This window comes from Canis lupus, chromosome 35, assembly GCF_003254725.2.
Source record: "Canis lupus dingo isolate Sandy chromosome 35, ASM325472v2, whole genome shotgun sequence".
In the NCBI taxonomy this organism is placed as follows: domain Eukaryota; kingdom Metazoa; phylum Chordata; class Mammalia; order Carnivora; family Canidae; genus Canis; species Canis lupus.
The window spans coordinates 5316624-5338097 of NC_064277.1; the positions used below are offsets into that span (position 1 = coordinate 5316624).

General features: G+C 46.4%; 1 protein-coding gene across 5 annotated transcripts in view; it reads right to left on the reverse strand.

The window, feature by feature from the left end:
* Window positions 1-1005: 1005 nt before the first annotated feature.
* The window catches only part of LYRM4 (LYR motif containing 4), a 159850-nt gene continuing 139381 nt past the window's right edge, over window positions 1006-21474 (reverse strand). For 4 of the 5 annotated variants that reach the window (XM_049105992.1, XM_049105996.1, XM_049105991.1 and 1 more), the window contains one exon: window positions 1006-1418. In XM_049105992.1, the coding sequence (XP_048961949.1) occupies window positions 1390-1418 (29 nt within the window). In that variant the 3' untranslated portion in view covers window positions 1006-1389. The remainder of the gene's footprint in view (window positions 1419-21474) is intronic. The other variant, XR_007408414.1, reaches the window with a different exon arrangement.

The following is a 21474-nucleotide window of genomic DNA, read 5'->3' on the forward strand; positions in this document are numbered from 1 at the left end:
CTAAACACCTTAGTAATGAATTCACTTAGTGCTGTTTACAAAGGTAAACAAGTCACTCAGATAGTATCTGGGTTCCCTATAAAACCCTAGATATCAAGTAAGTTATTTAATACCTTCTTCTTCTATTTTTAGCTGATGTGTTTCCACGGCTAAATGCACACAAATATCTTTATTACCTGCAACATCCTCAAAAAGCAGAGCTCCCGCAAACCAACTAGACATTAAAGACATGAGGGGACTTTTAAGCATGTAAATATAAATGATCGTGCCTCACATCTTACTTACTAAGTCAGAACTGAGGGGAGGGATGTGCCAAGAAACTGCTTTTAAAAAAACTCTGGGCTGCCCGGTGGCTCAGTGGTTTAGCGCCGTCTTCGGCCCAGGGCGTGATCCTGGAGACCTGGGATCGAGTCCCGCGTCGGGCTCCCCGCATGGAGCCTGCTTCTCCCTCTGCCTGTGTCTCTGCCCCTCTCTCTCTCTCTCTGTGTATTCTCATGAATAAATAAATAAAATCTTAAAAAAAAAATAAAATAAAAACAAAAAAACCCCACTCCAATTCTCAAGTGCTCATGGCTCTGTCCGGGAAGCTAACTCTGGGAAGCAGTGCCGAGTGGCCCTTCCCCAACCTTGGCGGGCACTAAGGTCACTTGGATGTGTTAGACTTAGGATTCTGATTCAAAATGTTGGGGGTAGGGTTTGAGATTCCGCATCTCCAGCAAGCGCCCGGGTGGGGCCCACACTCTGAGCAGCAGGTCGGCAGGATCCTGTGCCCATGCATGAAGCCACATGCGGGCCCCTCTGCGGTCACACAGGGGATAAACTGCAGGATGCACCCTCTACCCCTCTGGCCCTGCCCTCTTCCCCACAGCCCTCCAAATCTTGGGTGCCTAGACGTGCCTTCACCAAAGGGACCGTCCTGCTGGGTCCCCACCACCCTCTGCAGGACCTGCCTCAGTGGAAAGCGGGAGTGCCTTCATTATCGGGAACATTCTGGTGCAAGAAGGCTCAGGGAGACGATTCTGTTTATTGTCAACCAAGAAACAGAGGGCGGAGGCGCTCTATACAAGTGGTGGAGAGATACAGAGGAGAGGAGACGCGACAATACACAGCAGTGTTCCGAGTGAGCGCCACTTCTTCATTCTAACACCTGAATCAAGGAGACACAGCCACCCTTTTCACTAAGGCTGCCGAGGAATGGACACCGGACTCAGTTTATCAGCTCCTCGAGGGCAGGCGGAGCGAGAGGCTATCGTTGGAGGAGGCCACCTGCGGTCTGTGGGGAGCCGGCCAAGCGCAGGATGGATGCTGAAGGCAGCCCTCCGCTGCCCGTGGCGGCTGGCCCCGGCTCCCTAGGTCCTAGGCTTCTCTTGATTCTCAATGATCAGCTTGTCAGTCGAATACATTTGGCCGATGTGGACCTGAAGGCAGAGAAAGACACAGACTCCATTAGCTGCGAAAGGTCAGAAAAAGCATTTCTAACATTTAAATGCCAGCCTCTGCCATCCCAGGGCTGTTCCTGTGGGAAACTGCATCGTGAGGCCGAGGGTCGTCACCAGGTTGGCCTTTGCCGACTCCCCACACCCTCCAATCCCACTTCCTTGTGAGGACAAGTTAGAGATCCACGGTCATTCTTCCTCGCCTTTGAAATGGCACCAGCAGCCATGGCCTTGGTTTCCTGGAATGTCCTGGGCTAGCTGAGACCGTCCACCAGGTTCTGCGGCTGGTGGCCCGGAGGGAGAGCCGTCTAGATGTGGGTGACGGCAGCTCCTCACCGAACAGGACCCCCTTCCTTTAGAACTGGTTCTTCCGTAAGCAAAGGCTTTCAGCATAAAGCAGAGATGGGTCTTGGCCGTGTTGGGCTAGAACAGGGGTTTACATCGCCTCTTGTCTTTCCTGACCTTTCCTTTCTCAGTGTCCTCCTAAACTGAGTGTTGCTGTTAGTGCCCACATGTTCCCACTGTCCTAGGTGGGTGCTGCAGCACCAAGACTCTCAGGTGGCTTTCCCATCTTGCTTTAATATTCCATTCTGTTTTAAAAAATGACTTCTTGAATTACTGATTTTAGAGAGAGAGAGAGAGAGAGTGTGAGAGCTCTGTGGGGAGGGGCAGAAGGAGAGGGAGAGAGAGAATCCTCAAACAGACTTGCCACTGAGTGTGAAGCCTGACACAGGCCTCGATCTCACAACCCTGAGATCATGACCTGAGCTGAAATCAAGAGCCAGATACTTAACTGACTGAGCCACTCAGGTGCCCCATCTATTTTATTTTTTTATTGGAGTAGAGTTGACACAGCATCTTACATGGTTTAAGGTGTACAACATAATGGTTCAACTTTTCCGTATCTTCTGTTATGCTCACCACAAAGTATGGCTACCACCTGTCACCATACGATGCTACTACATCACTGTCTTCCCTGTTGACACCCCAACAGACCATCTGAACTTTCCCATTTTCCCACACCATTGGTTATGTCCTCCAGCACACCCTTACGTAGAGGTGTCCCAATGGCCCAGGAGCACTGGGGACTCACAAGCATCCTGGTGCCAGGAGAATGTGAACAAAGAGGTCAGAGCAGCCAGGTTATTGATAAAAGAAAGCTAAAGTACAGAGTGGAGATTTAGGGCGATGAGGATGATCGTGTAGATATTTTCACTACAAGTGAATTCCTTAATTTGATAAAAGAAAGAAGTGAGTGGTGGTTGTGGAGCATGAGTGCTCTGCCCCATTCCTAACAGAAGTCGGGGACGAGCTCTGCTCCTGTGCCTTCAGTCTCCCTTCCTCTTGTCAACGTAAAGAACACATATGGCTTCCGATGCAAGCAGAGAGGGCAGGCCTGGGATTCTGTGGGCCACACTCTGACAGTGAAGTCATAAACCACTCTGAGGTGTGAGATTAGCTGGATGAGATTTCAGGATGAGTGGAGCACAGGCTTGTCCTGACTTCTCTTCTCGATGAGCTGGAATAGCTGTGGGGCGAGCAGAAGCCGTAGGCCCCCTACTCCAGAGCGGAGGCAGGGCAACGGTGCTCACCACACTGGGTGCTATAGGGTTTTATTTTCATGTGCTAACCTCAACAGACACACGGGTCCACTAGCAATGCTTTTTTAGAAGAAAGGCTAAAATATCAATTATTTTAAAAGGAAGAAAAAAAATCATTATTTTTTGGGGGGATGTCGAGGTTAATAAAAATTAATTTGATTAACTGCTCAAGCGGTTCATTTGCCTGGGAACTTGTTTTATATTTCATTGATCTGGGAAGGGTTTATCAGGAACCCCCTCTTAGAAATGTCGACAATCACTCAATATCCATGAGTGCTTGACTGAATTCATCAGTGTTTTGTCAGGGCTCTAGTGCCAAGGAGAAGTTACGATCCAGCATAAGGAAGAACTCTTTCACAGGGTTGTCAAAAAATGGAAATGGCTGACTTGGGAAGCTGTCAATTCTCTGTAAGGAGGAGAAGGTGAGGATGGAGAAGCAATTTATATGCTGGACAGAGATAGAACCAGATGGACTCCTTCCACCCCTCAGCCTCTCTTACTACTTGTTGGGTCTCCAGGACCCACCTCACACACCTTTCAGAGCAGTTGGGTGACCCCTGAGAGGCCCAGTGTCAAGCCACGTGTGCGGATACCCTGAGAAAAGGTGGTCTCCGTGGTGGACTGTCTGAAGATCCAGTAGCATGTTTATTATGCTGCAAAATAAACATGTCTCCTCCCACACAGCTCACTTTGTGTTCACAGCCACCCTCTTGATGGGTGGGCTACAAGAAGGACACAGGGTTCTCCTGTTGTGTGGCCTTTCTCTTCTATTCCTAAGCCTCAAGGGATCCAGTTAACACACCAGTGGTTCTCCTAGTCCACCAATCCAAAGGATGGAACCTTTGGGGGATGGGTGCTCTCTTGAAAAAAATGCAGATGTGATATGGGGTGACTTGGTTGCAAGCAGCGCCACGTAAAAGGCTCCAAAGAAAACCACAGAATGAAGAGTGAGGGGCGATCCAAAGAGCTCAGGCTTTAGGGAACTTAAAACCTTCAGAAAAAGAAAAAAACAAACACAGAGAGGGAGACAAACCATAGGAGACTCTTAACTACAGGAAACAAACTGAGGGTCACTGGAGGGAGGTGGGTGGAGGGACATGGTAATGGGGTGATGGGCATGAAGAAGGGCACGTGAAGTAATGAGCACTGGGTGTTATATGCAACTGAAGAATCCCTAAATTCTAACTCTGAAACTAATAATAATTAAGTTGAATTTAAATAAAAATTTTAAAATAAATTAAAAAAAAAAGGAACCACCTCCCTCCACAAACCTTCAAGTTTGCAGCCCATTTTGACAGACATAGGAATTATATTAAAAAAAATTCCATTCAAATACAACACTTTTATGGCTTTTGGGGAAAAAAATGAAATCAGATCTTATTGTTAATGATGTGAAGAGAGCATACCAATTAATATCTGTCCAGGCCCTGTGGTCTGAGAGCCACAGTCCTCTGGTGACCCCCCCCCCCCCCCCCCCCCCAAGTAGCACAGAACTTCTCACTGACTGCCGTGAGACTCTGGGTCTTCCAACTTCTCTTTCTGAGACTCCTCTCCCAAGAAAGGCTCATTCCAGGTCCACCACACAAAAGGCTGCCCACCCTTGGGGCGAATGGATGAAGCTTCCCTGGGTCCCCTCTGCAGGAAGGGCTCTCTCGCTCCCTCTTGCTCTCTCTCTCAGTCCTGGGAGCACTTACTGCATGTGTCTGCGTGTCTGCATCAGTTCCTTTGCGTGAGCATCAGTGACTGCCAGGGACAAAGGAGGGACTCACATGCTGCTTGTTCCGACTTAGTTACTTTCACAGCATAGTTTAGGACAGTGCTAGGCGCATAGGAAGTGCTCAGTGAGTACCCGGTAACTAAAAATAACGGGGTCTAGTATCCCTGGTTTATAACCAAGGCTCTAGGTCCACTAGTTCTGAAACCTAGATCTGTTAAGTAATTACACAGTGCTTTGGTAGTGAGCTACTAGTGGAATTGATAAAGGCAAGTTGATAAAAGCAATAGGACCATTTCATTGTAATAAGAATGCTCACTCGCTGTTAAGGAAAATAAAATGACTTAAATTTGGCCCAGCAGAAAGTTTAAAGCTGTAATCCAAGGCTATAAGGGATTAACCCAGAGCAATTACAGAAGATGGAGGAGAAATATTCAGTTCACACAGGGAGGAAATATTAAAAAGTCATCTCAATGAGAAGGATAGAGGCGAGGCAATAAATGTTTACGTAATAGTTCTGTTGCATGTATTTGGGCTATAAACTGTGTGAGCACACATGGGGGGGCGGGCAGCTTGGGGATGGATGCTGTGGTGCTAATGACGGAGCATGTTGCTTCTGAGCTGGAGGTGAGAGGAACCGGTCAATGAAGTGAGGAAGTACAGTTACCAGCTTCAATTTACAGCCTTTCCAGAAGCCCCGATGGGCTTAGCCAGCCACATCCAAATATTACCACGCATAAATTGGTCATTAAAGCTGATCACACTCTTATTCTATAAACTTCAGGAGCTGGCATTAGAGTCCATTAGAAAAATACACAGCTTACTCAACTGCAAGTAGATGGGATGGCTGGATGGCCTAGAAACACTTATGAGCTCTGAGACTCATTAGGCAAATAACCTGCTGGGGAGGAAGGAGGAGGATCCGAGAAAAGAATTCAGTACAATGTTTCATGTCTTCATTGCTCACTCATCTGCAGCAGTGCACTGTCTCCTGTGCAACACATCTCAATCTGATTTAGACTCAGAGCTGCTGGGCTCGCCACAAGGGGTGGGGGCGGTGGGAGGGCCGCAGTGGGGCCTCTGCTATTTCCTGCCTTTTTCACGCCGTTGTTATGAGAATCAAATGCGATACGAGACTGGAAGAAAATGTACCAATTGCCCCAGATACTTCCTAAGGCTCAATGACATGAGCTGTCATCACGTTGGTGAGAGGATTAAATAAGAATGGTAGCGGGCATGTAGTCATGGCTTGTCACGTTACTGATGCACACGGCATTGTGCATACCCCGTCTGCTGTCCACAGGAATACCACAGGGTGTCAGATCCTGACCTCAAAGATTTTGAAGTCTCCTCACCCCCTGGCTGCAAGAGTCTATGATTCTGTAATTGTTAAACACTGTCACACTGTGCAGAGGGTGTCGGTGATACCTGACACCACTTCCTGGGTTTGAACTTGAGCTTCCTGGGCTGGACTGGAGGACTGATGGACTCTCGTCATCTCTGCTCTGGGCCAGGGCTTCCTGTCCAGTAGGCCCATGATGCTTCCAGCTGGTCATCAGAGCGGTCCGGTGTGAGGAGGTGCCCTAGGCACTGATAAGTTAGGGGAGAGATGCTGACTCTCCTGGCTTTGCTGGAGAAGCCTAGGGACGGATGGTCCCTGCTCTCTTACCTCTCTGAGGATGGTAAAACCACCCAGGCAGAGATGGTTCCCTGTCCAACAGGGGAGAGGGACAAATCTTGCCTCTCGCATTGTACTGATTGCACCATTACAGCTCATGATGATAATGATGACGAGAGGTAACAGTCATATTTAATGAGCATTTACTGTGTGCCAGGCACTGTTCTAAGCATTTAATTAAATCAATTAATTAAAAGTATTTAATTCTTCCTATCTCACAACAACTTTGAGGAAGATACCACTATCATCATCAATTTAAGGCTTTCTACAGGCAAACCCCATCTTTGGTATTTATATTCCACATTTGGAAGGAGTGTAATTGCTCAGATGGGCATGCCCTTCCAATATAAGAAGCCAGGATCTCAGTGGATCACACTGAAATATGAGGAGAAAAGACAGTAACAACAGTCACAACAACAACAAAACAACAGATCCAGACATAACCCTAAAAAGAATGTGTAAGGCTTTAAGAATCAAAATGATAAAACTTAAAAATATAAAATGAATTTGAATGAAATAAGATATACCATGTTCATGGAAAGACTGAATCATATGACAATGTCAATATCTTGCCAAATTAACTTATGTTGAACATGATAATAAAAACCCCAATGGGGTCTTTTTGAGACATTTGAGGAAACAACTTTCATGCTTATTTGAATGAATACAAAGTCAAAAATAGGAAAGAATATTTTGATGAGAAAGATATTAAAGCATTTTTGAGATATGATTGAAACAGTTGGCAAGGGCCCAAGGAGAGAGAAATAAGCTAGAAACTAGGCCTTACCAAACAGAGGTAGTTAATACACAAATTCATACTCATGAGGGCTTGGGGCTTAGCTTGAAGAGGATGTAGGAACTAGGTAACTAGAACATTTCTTTGCAGTCTCCTAGTGAGTTTCATGTAAATGGTGTATTCTGTTCCACTATATATTTATACTCATTTTATAAAAGTGTTTCTTCAACTCTGGCCCTTTGAGAAAATGCATTTTATTTACCCTATGCCTTTGAGTGCCTCCCGACACACCTGGTTGAGAGACATCTTTTTAATTCCCGAAGACAGTTACACTTGATCAGGGCTTTGGAGAGTCCACCCAAAACCTACGAACCACCAACATAAGTGTATCTTTGATAGCAGAATTTCAGCTTTCAGCCTCCTTGTCAGAACACATGTTCTGTTGACTGCTGCCTGTCTGCTTGACCCATGGAAGGCAGGCAGGACATCTGTGCCCCTCCTCTGACCTATAATGATGTCAGACAGTTTTCCATGCTGCCTGCAACTTGCTCAATGATTCTCCCAGTGAGCTTCCAGTGTGGAGAGTCCCTGTCACAGCCTTGCCATAGTAGAGCAACTGCTATGACATCCATTTTCCAAATAGGCTATTTTATCATACTTGGTTTCCTAGTAAGTTTTTTTTTTTTTTTTAGATTTTATTTATTTATTCATGAGACACACACACACACACACACACACAGAGGAAGACATATAGGCAGATAGAGAAGCAGGCTCCATGCAGGGAGAGCAATGTGGGACTCAATCCCGGGACCCTATGATCATGCCCTGGGACAAAGGCAAATGCTCAACTGCTGAGCCACCCAGTCGTCCCTCCTAATAAGTTTTTAAAGAAGCAAACTGAAATAGGGATACGTGAAATTATATATAATTTTTCCAGTCTTTTCTCTTTAGCAGTAAGAGGTAAGATCCAAACTTAGGAATAGAGGTCACACGGTCTTCCTCTAAAAATAGGTCTTGATGCATACGCTTTTTCTTTCTAGAATTTGGTAGCCTTGTTTTTCAAAATGTTTTTATATAGTAACAAAACATTATTGCTTTTGAATTTGCCATCGCTTTATGAAATAGAAGAATGTATGAAGTGGTCAAGCTAGATCTTTGAGAGGTCAGTCCACAGATAGATGTACAGCAGAGAAAGAAGGCCAGTCCAAAGAATCCAGAGATGAATCTTGTTGTGTTTCCTTTCTCTACACATGCTCTATCTCCATTCAGCTCTGTGGGCCTTGAATTTTAGATACTAGATATTTCTAATGTGGAGGGTGGTGGTGAGGAACTGACCTCTTATTTTTTCTGTGATATTCCTGGCAGGGCGGTGAACAAATTCCTATCTCCTCTCTACTTCCCCTGTCACAATTAATACTTAGTATGTTTCGTCTTTGCTGGTAGGGACAAGAGACACCCCAGATACAGGACTGTGTCCTCTCATCAGCATGACCGGATCCCCGGCTTACACCTATTGTCCCAGTGTGATTATTAATAGAGCCTTCTTTCACTCTCAAGGGTCCCCATTTGTGATGAATTATATGGTTGCCCTATCTCTTATCCACCATTGTCAGATTTCTAGGCCATTCTGTTGTTTTTCTGCATGTCTGATGTTCAGTTAAAAATTTTTTAAAAAGCCCACCAAGAGATGGCCTCTTTCTTTTGTATCCCAGGCCATCAGAGTAAAGGAAATCAAACCATTGTAATGGGTCTCAGAAAATTGTGGCCTCAAAGAGCCTGAAGTCATGGGCAGCCGGCAGGGGTTCCCATTCGGACAAGCATGCTGTCCCCTCTGCAGGAATGAGTCTTTTTGAACAAATATACATGTAAGGCAGTGGTTCCTAACAAGACGGGCCTCAGAACCACAGGGTCAGCTTTCAAGGATACACATGGCCGGGCCCCACTCAGAGTTTCTCATTAGGGAGGTGGGCGGGGTGGGGGGGAGAGGGGGAGGTTCATGAATGTCACCATTCTCTTGCTTCTGATTGGCACCCCTTAGTGATGAAGAAGCACAAATATAAGGGCACTCAGGCTCAGCATTTATTATTAATATTTAAAACTTATCAGTTTTTTTTCCAGTGAGCCAATACTTCTCCAAAAAACCCCCCAAAATCTAGGGTTGATATTTAGCCCCCAGGTACTCTTTGGGCATAGCCCTTCCGGAAGGTATGGCCATGGACTACAAGACCAGGGTGGGGGAGGCAGGTGTCTTTGTACCTCGGTGTTACTCTAGGATGCCACATTGTTAATGAAAGCCAGGGAGTCCTCCCACCCCTGTTCTTTAGAGCTACTGGGTACTTGTGGATAGTGTTTGCCTGCTAGGCTGCACCACTGCTCGTGGTGGGCAGAGTTACAATACGGGAAACAGGCCCTAGCTGTGTTCTTACCATTCCCGATGTTCTCCTTCCCCTGCCCGAGGCATGGCGACCATGGGGGACCCTGGACACGGTCGGCCAGCCGCTGGACGGGAGCCTCCTGGAGTCACGGCAGGCACTGCATAACCAAGGCTCTGAGAGAGGAAAGCACGCACACGGCCAGCGCGCTGTGTGGCAGGTCAGCACCGCTGCAGCCCAGTCGCCGGGCCCTTCTGGGAACTGGGACCCGAACTTAGGACCCAAATATCACGTCAGAGTGAAACCCAGGACAGTGACAGGTGCCCAGGCAAAATGCCAGAGACGCTGGCCTTCCTGCGCTGCGCTCGGCTGCACCTCGGCCCCTGAACTCAGTGCTTCAGGCCAACAAAACCACAGCGGCAAGACCGGCATCCGGCACCGCTGTCAGTAGCTGCGAGGTAGGCAACGGCCTAGGCTGGGGCCTCCTGGGACGGTGCTGGGCCCAGCAAGCTCGGGACTGTATGTTTATCACTTGCTTCAAGAATATCCTTGACAGAGTTTTCTGAGATAATCAGGTGCTATTTTGTCCTTTTAGGGAGACCTTTGTTTAGAGTCATCTTGGTTCAATTCTGATTTTGTGTGTGTGTGTGTGTATGTGTGTATTTTTCCCCTTAAAGAGAGAGGGGGTGGGCAGAGGGAAAGGGGGAGAGAGAATCCTAAGCAGGCTCCACACCGCTGTGGGGCCTGACATGGGGCTCAATCTCACAACCCTGACATCATGACTTGAGCTGAAATCAAGAGTCCGACGCTTAACTGACTGAGCCACCCAGGCGCCCCTCAATTCTGATTTTACATTTGCTTAAACAAATGTAACTGAAAAGGTCAGGGTAGAAAAGAGAGAGAGAGAGGAGAGAGAAAGAAAGAAAAATACCGAGTTAGATGATTACCCACCACTTCAGACAACTGTTTCTAGAGACTTGCAGATTGACTGTATTTCATTTGGTTTGGCTTTGTCTCCCTCCTTAGAAGGCTGACAGCACCATAGCTGGTCAGACGGTACAGAGCATGGTCACTCACACTATTGTTTGGTTTTATACGTTTTTCACTTTGTGGGCTTCTAGGTTTGAGGAGAGCACGGAGGCATCTGTCACTGTAACTGATTCATAATTTCCAGGGCAATGAACACAGCAGATCCAAAGTCAAGGCTATAGAGTTAAAGAAGAGGCACTCAACACTGCAAAAAGTTAAAAAAACAAAAAACAAAAAACAAAAACCAAAACAACACTGCAAAAAGTTTCCAGAGTATGAACCAGAAGGTGCACTTATAATTCTTTTTTAAAATTCAGGCTTGTGAAATGTGTGGATTTACTGGCTTCCTTTGAAAACAGGATGTTCGATGCCTTTTGGTATTCAGAAGTCAAGGATGACCAAGTGTCCCCTCCCCTGCTGTGCTCACAGCTCTTACAGACCCGGTTTGCTAGACGGTTTCCCTGCAACAACCCCACGCTCAGCTGCCCTACCTCCATCTCAGGGGCCGAAACCCGGCTCGTGCAAGAAATGGTGTGAAACGAGAGAAACAAGAAATCAAAATCCACACTTTTTCTCCAACTTGCCCTTTGTCAAGCTCAGCATCTTTACTGTCAGGACACAGATCTTTCTTTTAAACAGCTGCCTTGCATTCCTTTGCGTCCATCCCCCACGGGGACCTGCTACACCGTATCCAGGGATGTTAAAACACATGGTCAGCAACATCCTTATTTTCCCAGGGCCTGGGAACCTTCTGGGAATATTAAACCTTAAACAGCACTGGGGTCAGATGTATAGCAACATGCGTGATTAAGTGCCTCTCCTCTGTCTCTCCCCATCCACAAGTCAGGTTGAAAAGAGCACCAAAATGGACAGGAGAGAAAAACACTCGCGTGAACTAGAAAATAAAATAAAATAAAATGAGGTGGGAGGGTCCTTGGAGGGAGCACTGGGTCCAGATAAATTAAGAAGGTACGCTTGCCGGGCCTCCAACCCAGCACTCGGGGCGGGGAGGGGGTGGGTAGTTGGGGCAGTGGACACCCACAGCGACGGGCAGTAAGGTGTGGGCAGTCAGCGGATGGTACCTCTGCTTAGACTGGCTCACCCCCACAATATCCTAATCTTGAACCCACCACCTTCTGCAGGACGTCCAAACTGGCAGGGTCTAGGCCCAGGAGAGACGTCTGTGTAGGGACTCCTGGGCATACTTGGAAATGTCTGGGGGAGGGGGACCACTAGAAAACACAGGGTCTCTGTTGGCCCGGGGATAGGGCAAAGCTGATATTCAGCCGGTGGGTACCGGACTTGCTAAAATGTTGAACGGCTTCCAGACTGTGGGTAAATGGTTGCTGCTCAGGGACCCTCCTTCCCTGAGGGTCCATGATGTTTGGGCCTCACATGTAGGGTCTCCCTCGCTCCTGCCATCTCCAGGGTAGGACGCCTGCATCTCACACTCAGATCCTCATTTGGCTTGGTGGGGTGGTCCCCTACCTCCTTTTTGTTTTTGTTTTTGTTTAAATATTTTATTTAATCATTTGTGAGAGACACAGAGAGAGAGGCAGAGACATAAGCAGAGGGAGAAGCAGGCTCCCCTGCAGGGAACCCGATGTGGGACTCGATCCCAGGACCCCAGGATCACGCCCTGAGCTGAAGGCAGATACTCAACCGCTGAGCCACCCAGGCGTCCCTCCCTATCTCCTTTTTAAACATTTTGGAGCAAAGACTTTTTTTTTTTTCCCTAGAAAACATATTACTTCTATGAGTCATGTGTCTTTTGCCTCTTTTCTCTACTCTTTCCCCCTTCACCCCGCCTCCACACATCTGATTGGGCTAAAGAGAAACTTTAGAAGCTCAGAAAGCGCGTGTCCCCACTGGGTGGGACCTCTGAGACACACTCTCGGTTCAGAAATGGGGGTACACTTCGAGCAACCACCAGGACTCCCTGGAGGCAGCCAGGTAGCGAAGAATGCGAGTCGCTGGAGACCGGGGTCCCTCGGTTCGGGGGTCCTCCCTGGCCGCATGCAGGCCCCGCACCCCTGCAGCGGGCACACGGCCTCCCGGCGGCCGCAGCTCCTCCAGCTGCGCTGTGTTTGCCAAAGGCTCTCTGCCAGGCCCCGGACAGGACGCTGTTAGCAGAGCTGCGCTGCAGCCTCGGACCATGTTTGGAAAAGTGCTCTGGGCACCCCCGGCCTTCTGTTCTGTCGCAGCACCAGCCACACCGCCCTGACGTTCTGTTTTATGTAGTTTATGAGCTACTTGAAGTCAGGGGCTGCGTCTGTTTCTCGTCCCTTACACCCAGCGCCGCGCCGTTCGCTGCCTTCCCATCCCCTAATGAAGCCGTAGGCCCCTAAGAGCCTGGGAGCACCACAGGCCTGGGGGGCACCTTTTGTGTCCTTGCTGATGGGGTCGGGATAGCCACAGAACAGAGGGTGGGACCCTTGCTGCTAGAATCATCTCTCTCTGATCATATAAAGGTTCTTGGCAAGGAAACCTGTGGTTTCTTTACTTGTATTGAATCCTCAACCCCTGGCTGAGCTCTGGGGCCTCCACCAGCTCTTCTCCACCTCCAGGGCAACTGGGGGGAGCCAAACGCTTGCTTCTGTAGCCTGAACACGGAACCCTGGGTCTGTGCAGGCAGGGTTTGAGCCCATGAGCCAGTCTGGGTGCAGCATCCCCATTCGCCATCCCTAGCGCTTATCAATCTCTGCTGAACGAATGGATGGGTTCCGGGAGTGGGAGGTGCTTGTTTGTCCAAGGTCTCAGGGCAAGCCCTGTCAGAAGAGGAGGAGGAGGCTAGCGCTGGGGGCGGTCACCAGCAGAGGCCACGCCTGCCAGAGGAAGGCTGCTCAGGCTGTTTAGCAATAAGATGTTCTAGTTACAGTCACCCGAACGAGAGAAACTTCATCATCTGAGACACTCAGCTGTTTCTTAGAAAAAAGTGAAACTTGAAGCTTTTGATGATGGTCCAGTGTTACAGCTGTGCTCTGGATGTTCATTTTGACCCGAGTCCCAAATGTGACCTGCTATAAGTAGTTTCCCCTTGGATTGACTTCTGTTTTGCTTTTCAGTTCAAAGAAGGTGGATGATCCATTTCTGTCATCAAGGTGAAGGGACCCTGACACCGGATTCAACCCTGAGGACATGGCCCGGCCAGTGGGGGAAGCCCATCTTTTATTTATTATTTGTTTAGAGATTTCTTTAAAGATTTATTTATTGATTTTAGTGGAGCGGGGGCGCAGAGGGAGATGGAGAGGCAGAGAATCCCAAGCAGACACCCCACTGAGTGCAGAGCCTGACACAGGGCTTGATTCCAGGACCCTGAGATTATGACTCGAGCCAAAATCCAGAGTCGGACGCTTATCTGACTGAGCCACCCAGGCGCCCCAACAAGCTCCTCTTTTAGAGTAGCTTGCTCACCCTTCTCCGTTCCTTTCCACCCAGTGTCTTAGTTAGAGTGATGTGTTCCTGTCACTTAGCTTTGGGAATCTACTACTGAAAGCTAGAGTTGACCATAAATTTAATTCTTTTAGATTTGTTTGCTTTATTTTTGGATAGAATATTCCATACTCTTGTAATGCACAATGAATGATCACCCAGGGCTGTGAGAACACAAAGCAGGTTGATGAGAGCTTTGTTTTTTTTTTTTTTTGATTTTATTTATTTATTCATGAGAGACACAGAGAGAGAAGCAGAGACCCAGGCAGAGGGAGAAGCAGGCTCCACGCAGGGAGCCCAATGCGGAACTCGATCCCAGGACCCGGGGTCATGCCCTGGGCCGAAGGCAGACGCTCAGCTGCTGAGCCCCCCCGGCTGTCCCGATAAAAGCTGTTTCCCTCCTTAACCATTTGGCAGTGACCTCGACACAGCCCGGCCACCAGCACTAACTCATCACAGTGTCCAGGTGAATGGAGACAAATCCTCTGAGACCACAAGGAGATCAGTAGTGTTGCTGCTATCAGTGCCCAGTTATTTGAAGAATGTAAACAACAGGCAGATATAGCCAGGGAAAATGCATACAAAATTAAAGCACGGGGCGTCTGAGTGGCTCAGGTAGTTAAGCATCTGCCTTCGGCTCAGGTCATGAGTCCCGGGGTCCTGGGATCGAGCCCTGCATTGGGGCTCGCTGCTCAGTGGGAGTGGGGAGCCTGCTTCTCCCTCTCCTTCTGCCTGCCGCTCTGCCTACTTGTGCTCTCTCTCTCTCTAAAAAATAAATAAGATCTTTAAAAATGATGTTAAAAGATGTTGAAAAAGACATTAAAGATTTTGTGTTTATAGCCTCAATACTGCGCTGTCCTATTAGCCACATGGCTATTTAGCATCTGAAATACGGCTCTTCCAAATTGAGATGTTCTGGACGTATAAAATACACACTGGGTTTCAAAGACTTAGAAGGAAAAAGGAACATAAAACATCTTATTAACATTTTTTGGTACTGCATGTTGAAATGACAATATTCTAGACACACCAAGTTAAAGAAAATACATTATTAAGTTAATTTTGCCATGTTCTTTTCAATCTTGTGAATGTGGCCACTAAAAAATCTAAAATTACACATTTAGCTTGCATTTATAGGTTGTATTATACTTCTGCAGTATAGTGCTGGTCTGTATCATTCTTTAAAAATTTTTATTTATTTATTTATTTAATTTATTTTTAGTGAGCTCAAGAATTGTGGTAAAATATATTTTACATATCAGTAACATATTAAAATAAATTGTATCAAAAAGTATCACTTTAACCCTTTTTATTTTGAAATAAATATACAGTCCCAAGAAGCTGCGAAAAGCAGTACAGGGAGGTCCTGTGTACTCTTCACCCTATTTCTCTGAGAAGGGAGCTTTTGCTTAACTACAGCACAATACTAAAACCCAGGAAACTGACATTTATTTATTTTTTTATTTTTTAAAGATTTTATTTATTTATTCATGATAGACACAAAGAGAGAGAGAGAGAGACAGAGACACAGGCAGAGGGAGAAGCAGGCTCCATGCAGGGAGCCCGATGTGGGACTGGATCCCAGGTCCCCAGGATCACACCCCGGGCCGAAGGTGGCGCTAAATCGCTGAGCCACCCGGGCTGCCCAGAAACTGACATTTACACCTTTCATTTAAGTTTTTTTGGTGTAAGACTGATCAACCCTTGATGAGGAGAAATCTGGGTGTGCAACAAGAAATGGGGACACCATTAGGGACACCTGGGTGGCTTAGTCAGCTAAGTGTGTGCCTTTAGCTCAGGTCATGGTCTCTAGGTCGCGGATGGAGCCTGGCATCAGGCCCCCTGCTCAGCAGGGAATCTGCTTCTCCCTCTCCCTCTGCCCCTCTCCTTACTCGTGCTTATGCTCATCTCAATCTCTCTCTTGCATGAATAAAAAAAAAATCTTAAAAAAAAAAAAGGAATGATATCTTTTTTTTTTTTTTTTTTAAGAAATGATATCTTAAGGTTGTTGATTCTCTACAAAATAAACACTACTCCTGCTGGAATAAAAAAATTAAGTGGAAATTTAAATTTAGATTTCCTGCCATCTGCACAGAAATACTTTACAGAACTTGTCAACGTGAAGAGAACCAGTGGTTACAGAGATATTTTGGGCGAGGGTGCCTACTGCAAACTCCCGGCTCCTAGCCAGAGGGTGGGGGCGGCCCAGCGCACAATCACTGGCAAAATCCAGTGCACCTGTGGCTGCCTTGTAAGCGCGAGTCCTTCCTCAGCTCCCCAATCACAGGGGGCTGAGTGATGCTGTCAGGCTTGGTGGTAGCTGAGCCCTTCCTCGGGGAAAGTCAAAGTTACAGGCTGTCTGGCTGACTGACAGCAGATAAAAAGGAGCCACCTTTATCTTTCCCTTTTCAGGGAGAGAATCATACCTGAAGATTTCAGAGGCCACCTTTCACAAACTGTCACAAAGAAGTGTGTATGGAGATCATGCTCCCCTTTCCCTCCCCACAACTGTTTTGTGACTTGGTCTTATGGGCCCTCTGACTATTTTCTGTTTTCCTCTCTGTCCACACTTGATGTTCTTACACAGCTTTGGATGTGAACGACTAGGTCGGGTTTGACCGAGTTCACTCATCTTGCTTTTTTACTCACATGTCTGAGGGAGGCCCCATCTCTCCTGTGTGACAAGGGTTAGATGTTCCCCCACAGATGGCACCTGAGATTCTCAGTCTGTGCCGCACCGAAACCTGCACTCCTTGGAAAGCTTGGCTTTGCCTCCCCAGAGCCTCTGACGTCACATATGCACTCGCTCAAAGAAGACTCATTCTCTCCAGAGGACTTCTCTCGGGCACTGGTGGAGAATATGCCCACAGGGGCACCGTCTCTAAGGGCTTAGAGGCAGCAAGCAGCATCAACTGTCTCCACCCCAGCGACGCTCCCAGAACCTCGAGGGTCATGGTGTATGTATGGCGTGTATCTCAAGACTGTGTCTCTTCCATTCCTTCCTGGGGACTGGGGACACAGGAGATAGTGGCATTGGTCTTATGGGCTCTCCGAAGGATTGATTACCTTATGTATTAATTGCTGCTGTAACTAATTACTGCAAACTAGCTGGCTTAAAACAACGCACATTCTGGAGGCCAGAGGTCAGTTAGTTTCATGGGGCTAAAGTCAAGGTGTCAGTAGGACTGGGCCCTTCTGGAGGGTCTAAGGGAGAATCTGTCTTCTTGTCCTTTCCAGCTTCTGGCGGCCTCTTCCTCTGTCTTCAAACCACATCACTCCAATCTCTGCTCTGTTGTTACATCTCCCTCTCTTCTGTAGTCAAGTCTCCCTCTGCCTTCCTCTTATGAGAGACATTAGTGATTATAATTAGGGCCCATATGATAAATCCAGGATGGTCTCCTCATTTTAAATCCCCTCATCTTAAATTGAGAAGGCTATCCTGGATTTTTCATATGGGCCCTAATTGTAATCCTTGTCACACTAACTTGATTACATCTGCAAAGTCCCTTTTGCCATAAAAGGAAATATCGACAGGTTCCAAGGATTAGGATGTGGACATCTTTTGGGGGCCATTATTAAGCCTCCCACTCTTTACCTTCATGGCTTTGTTGAAGACACAATTTTTAAACTTCAATGTATCTTAACATAGAAAACATGAAATATAGCTCTACGCCCATCTTTACATTACCAGCCTCACTGAAGGAAGGGGAGGGAGAAGTGAGAACACAAGGCAACCCCCAAAAGGCCAAGTCAAAGAGACGGAGACAGCAAGGTGGAGGTGTGGGGTGGGGCACGGAGGGGGCAGGAGGTTGTGTTCTAAAAGGTCTTTATTTCTAGGTCAACTAAGTTCTTGAAATAGGCTTTTCTTATAGATTATGTTTTACATATTGATTAGGTCCCCTGTTCTCACTACACAACTAACTGAATCTGAAATCTCTCTAGTAAGATAGCAAGTGGTAGCAGAGAGTGGGGTTCTGGGAACTTGGGGAGCTGAATATACTAGCTTCCCCCCAAGTCTCCAACTCAGTCTGACTCTGAGACAGGCATACAGCCACTGAGGCAGGTGGGGCAGCTGCTGTGAGGTCTCGGGCACAGGCCTGGGGTGCTGCAGGAGTTCATGGGAGCATTCTTCCTGGAGACCATACATGATCTGGAGACCAGTGCTGGGGATTTGGGGATGAGGTCTGTGGGCCTGGGGTTCTGGCCAACATCTGCCTCTTGTAAGAAAGCTTTCCAGTCAAGGAGGAACTGGAGGCCAAGACTGGTGCTCCCTGTTCCTGAGGCTGGGATTGTCCAAGGGGACCTGGGAACAGGAAGCAGGTGGCTGCCATCGTTGCTATGCCACCAGGCTCCGAGGGAGTAGAGAACCCTTCCCTTCAATCCTTGTGGAGCTGCAGCCATCGAGGGCAATCCAACAGCCAGACCTGAACCTCAGGGAGACGATTAAAAAAAACAAAAAAAAAGTAAAAAAAAAAAAAAAAGTACAGGAAGAGCACTTAGATTCAGGAAGAAACAACTATTAGGGAAGGTACAGATTTATGAAACTTATATATGTAGGGAAATGGATGTCTTGATGGGAAAGACAGGTATTCTTTTTCAAATAATAGTAACAAATGTATGCTTCCAATTACAGGGATCAGGCTACAGAAGGCAGGGACAAGTAGAATTCCCCCCCAAAAAAAGTGGGGGAAAAAGGAACACAGAGCTACTTCACAGACAACAGAAACGAAGATGGGAGGAAGAGAAAACAAACCACAATAAACGGAATGAGGTGTTAGAACATCAACCCTTGCAGCCATGATACCGATGTGAACGACCTAACGGGTAGATAACAAAATACCTACAAGAGTGATAAAGACTGAAAACCCAGGAGTGAATTAGGATACACTAGGCATATTTTGGGGAAAAATACTAGTTTATATTAACAGTACACAAGGCAGACTTGAATCTGAAATTGCTAAATGAATAACGAGCAACATTTATTAACAAGATGTAGTCTTGAACTCCGCACAGCATGTCAGATGGTCGCTAAGTATACAAACCCTGAACTATCAGAAATGAAAGGAGAAACTGGTAAAATAATGATCAAAATCGAATACAATTATAGTGGAGGACTTGGATATTCTTCTTTCAAAATCAGAGAAAGCCAGTATATTGAAAGAAGTACTGACATACAGGATTTGAATCATACAGTGAGCAAACTAAATACACATACTTGCGCCTCAAAGAATATATATATATTTTAAATGTCCATAAAATATTTATAAACAATAGCATTTAGAAACATTGATCAAGGACTTGGCCAAAGAAAAATCTTAAAAAAGTTTTATTTCTCAGCTTAAATTACTTTTCATTAGATTTTCAAATTAGCTGCCACAGAGTCACCCATAGCTTTCTCTTATAGCATATCCTTAATATGTCATTATTAAAAATGAGATTATAAAAGAATATCAAGTGACCTGGAAATTATATTTGAAAGGGAAAAAAGAAGCAGGTATGAATCATAATTGAAAGGCAATCATTATATGCCTTGGCCTCATAACTTTATCCCTAACTTATATCTTTATTTTCAAGTAGTCACGGATCCTCGATGGATACATTAGGATTTACCAGCACATCCTAAATTGTATGTAACCTGGTTTAATCCCAAGCAAGCTTCCGGAGATTGTACCCAACTCTGGCGGCTTTCAGGCCACTCCCACAGGAGAGAGAGAAGGCTTTTCTGCATCTTGTCCCTTAACCTCTCTGGCCTCAGGGATTAAGTCGGAGGATCACTTGCTTTACCTACTTAGCAACACATATTTAGGGAAGTTACTGGGCATGTGCCAGGCTTAGATGGATTATTTTCTTCATTTTTTTCTTTTCTTTTTTCTTTTCCTTTCTTTCTTCTCTTTTCTTTCTCTTCTCTTTCTTTCTTTCTTCTTTCTTTCTTTCTTTCTTTCTTTCTTTCTTTCTTTCTTTCTTTCTTTCTTTCTTTCCTTTCTCTCTTCCTTTCTTTCCTTTTCCCTTCTTCCTTCCTTCCTTCCTTCTTCCTTCCTTCCTTCCTTCCTTCCTTCCTTCCTTCCTTCCTCCCTCCCTCCCTCCCTCCCTCCCTCCCTTCCTTTTCTTTTTTAACAAATACCCTATACAATACTTATACCCACATGCATCTTATGGACGAGTTCGCAGTTCTTATTAGCCACTCCACATTTTCACAACTGGTAAATGAATTTTATAGAGCTGCCATACATATTCCATTCCAGGTCCTCTGACTTCAAAATTTATGTTTTTTTTTTTTTTTTTTTTAATATTCACAACCAAGCTTTATACTTTATTAGAGCTGAACAAGCATATCAAGGGTCAGGGCATGGAAAGGAAGAAGCAGGGTCTGCTTCTGGGTTGGAGATGAATCTAGAAATGTTGCTGGTGAGGGGAATTGGGTTCAGAACCAAATCTAAATGACCTTGGACAGCACACGTCCTTGGAATAAGTGTCTTCTATTCTTTCTAATTAATATTTTAAATGGAAACCCCATGTTATTCAAAGAGAAGAGTCCTTCTGACCAGAGGACATTTTAATGTCTCGTTCTCCTCCAGGGATGCCTCTCAGCCTCACTTTCAGGAATGGGAGTTTAGGATGTTCATGGAGTGATGCAGAGCAAAGGATGTTACAAGCCATCCATCTCTTGGATCTCTTAAAGGATTTAACTTTGTGAAGCTGCATGGGGAGCAACAAGCTGCTTGCCCAGTGTTTTGGGTTTATTCAGATTTTGCCAGAAAAGGAAGCTGGCTGAAGCAGAGGAGAACTAGGACTCCCGGTCTACATTTAGCCTATTTGTAACTCTGCCAAAGCCACAGAGCTGGCAACAGCCGTGGCCTGATACGGGCTCATGGGAGGCTAAGGAAATGGCAGTTTCCTTCCTGAGGTCGGGAAGCAAGCTCTGCTGAGATTCGACAGGGCCGATGACCTTCTGAGCCGTCCCTGGTTGAGAAAGATGACAAGAGAAAGTTCACTGCCCTCCCCGAGCACCAGTGGGGGTTATTTGGCCTCTTGCCCGTAGGTCTTCTCAAGGAGTAGCCAGGAGAGCACCCGCTTTGGCAGGGTGTGTGCTGGGAGGCTGTGGGGCCCCTTGCACTGGTGCCCCCACCCCATGGGCCACACTGGCTGCCTTCCAAAGCTCAGGGGCAGTTAGAAAAGAATGGAGGGCCTTTTTCTCTCCTATTAAAAAAACAAGGTTGAGTCACTATTTTGTACACCCGAAACTAATGGAACACTGTATGCCAACTAACACAAGTTTTAAAAAACCCCACTCAGGTCAATGCAAGATGATCTTTTCCTTCTCCAGTTTTCCAAAATTTATTTTCTAAAAAAAGAGACAACATTTTGCGTGACTTGAAGCAGCGATTTCTGACAGCATCTGCTGACTCTAAGCAGAAAAGACATAGCTATTCCCAAGAACAAGTGAACAGACTGGCACAAACTTAAATATATCACACC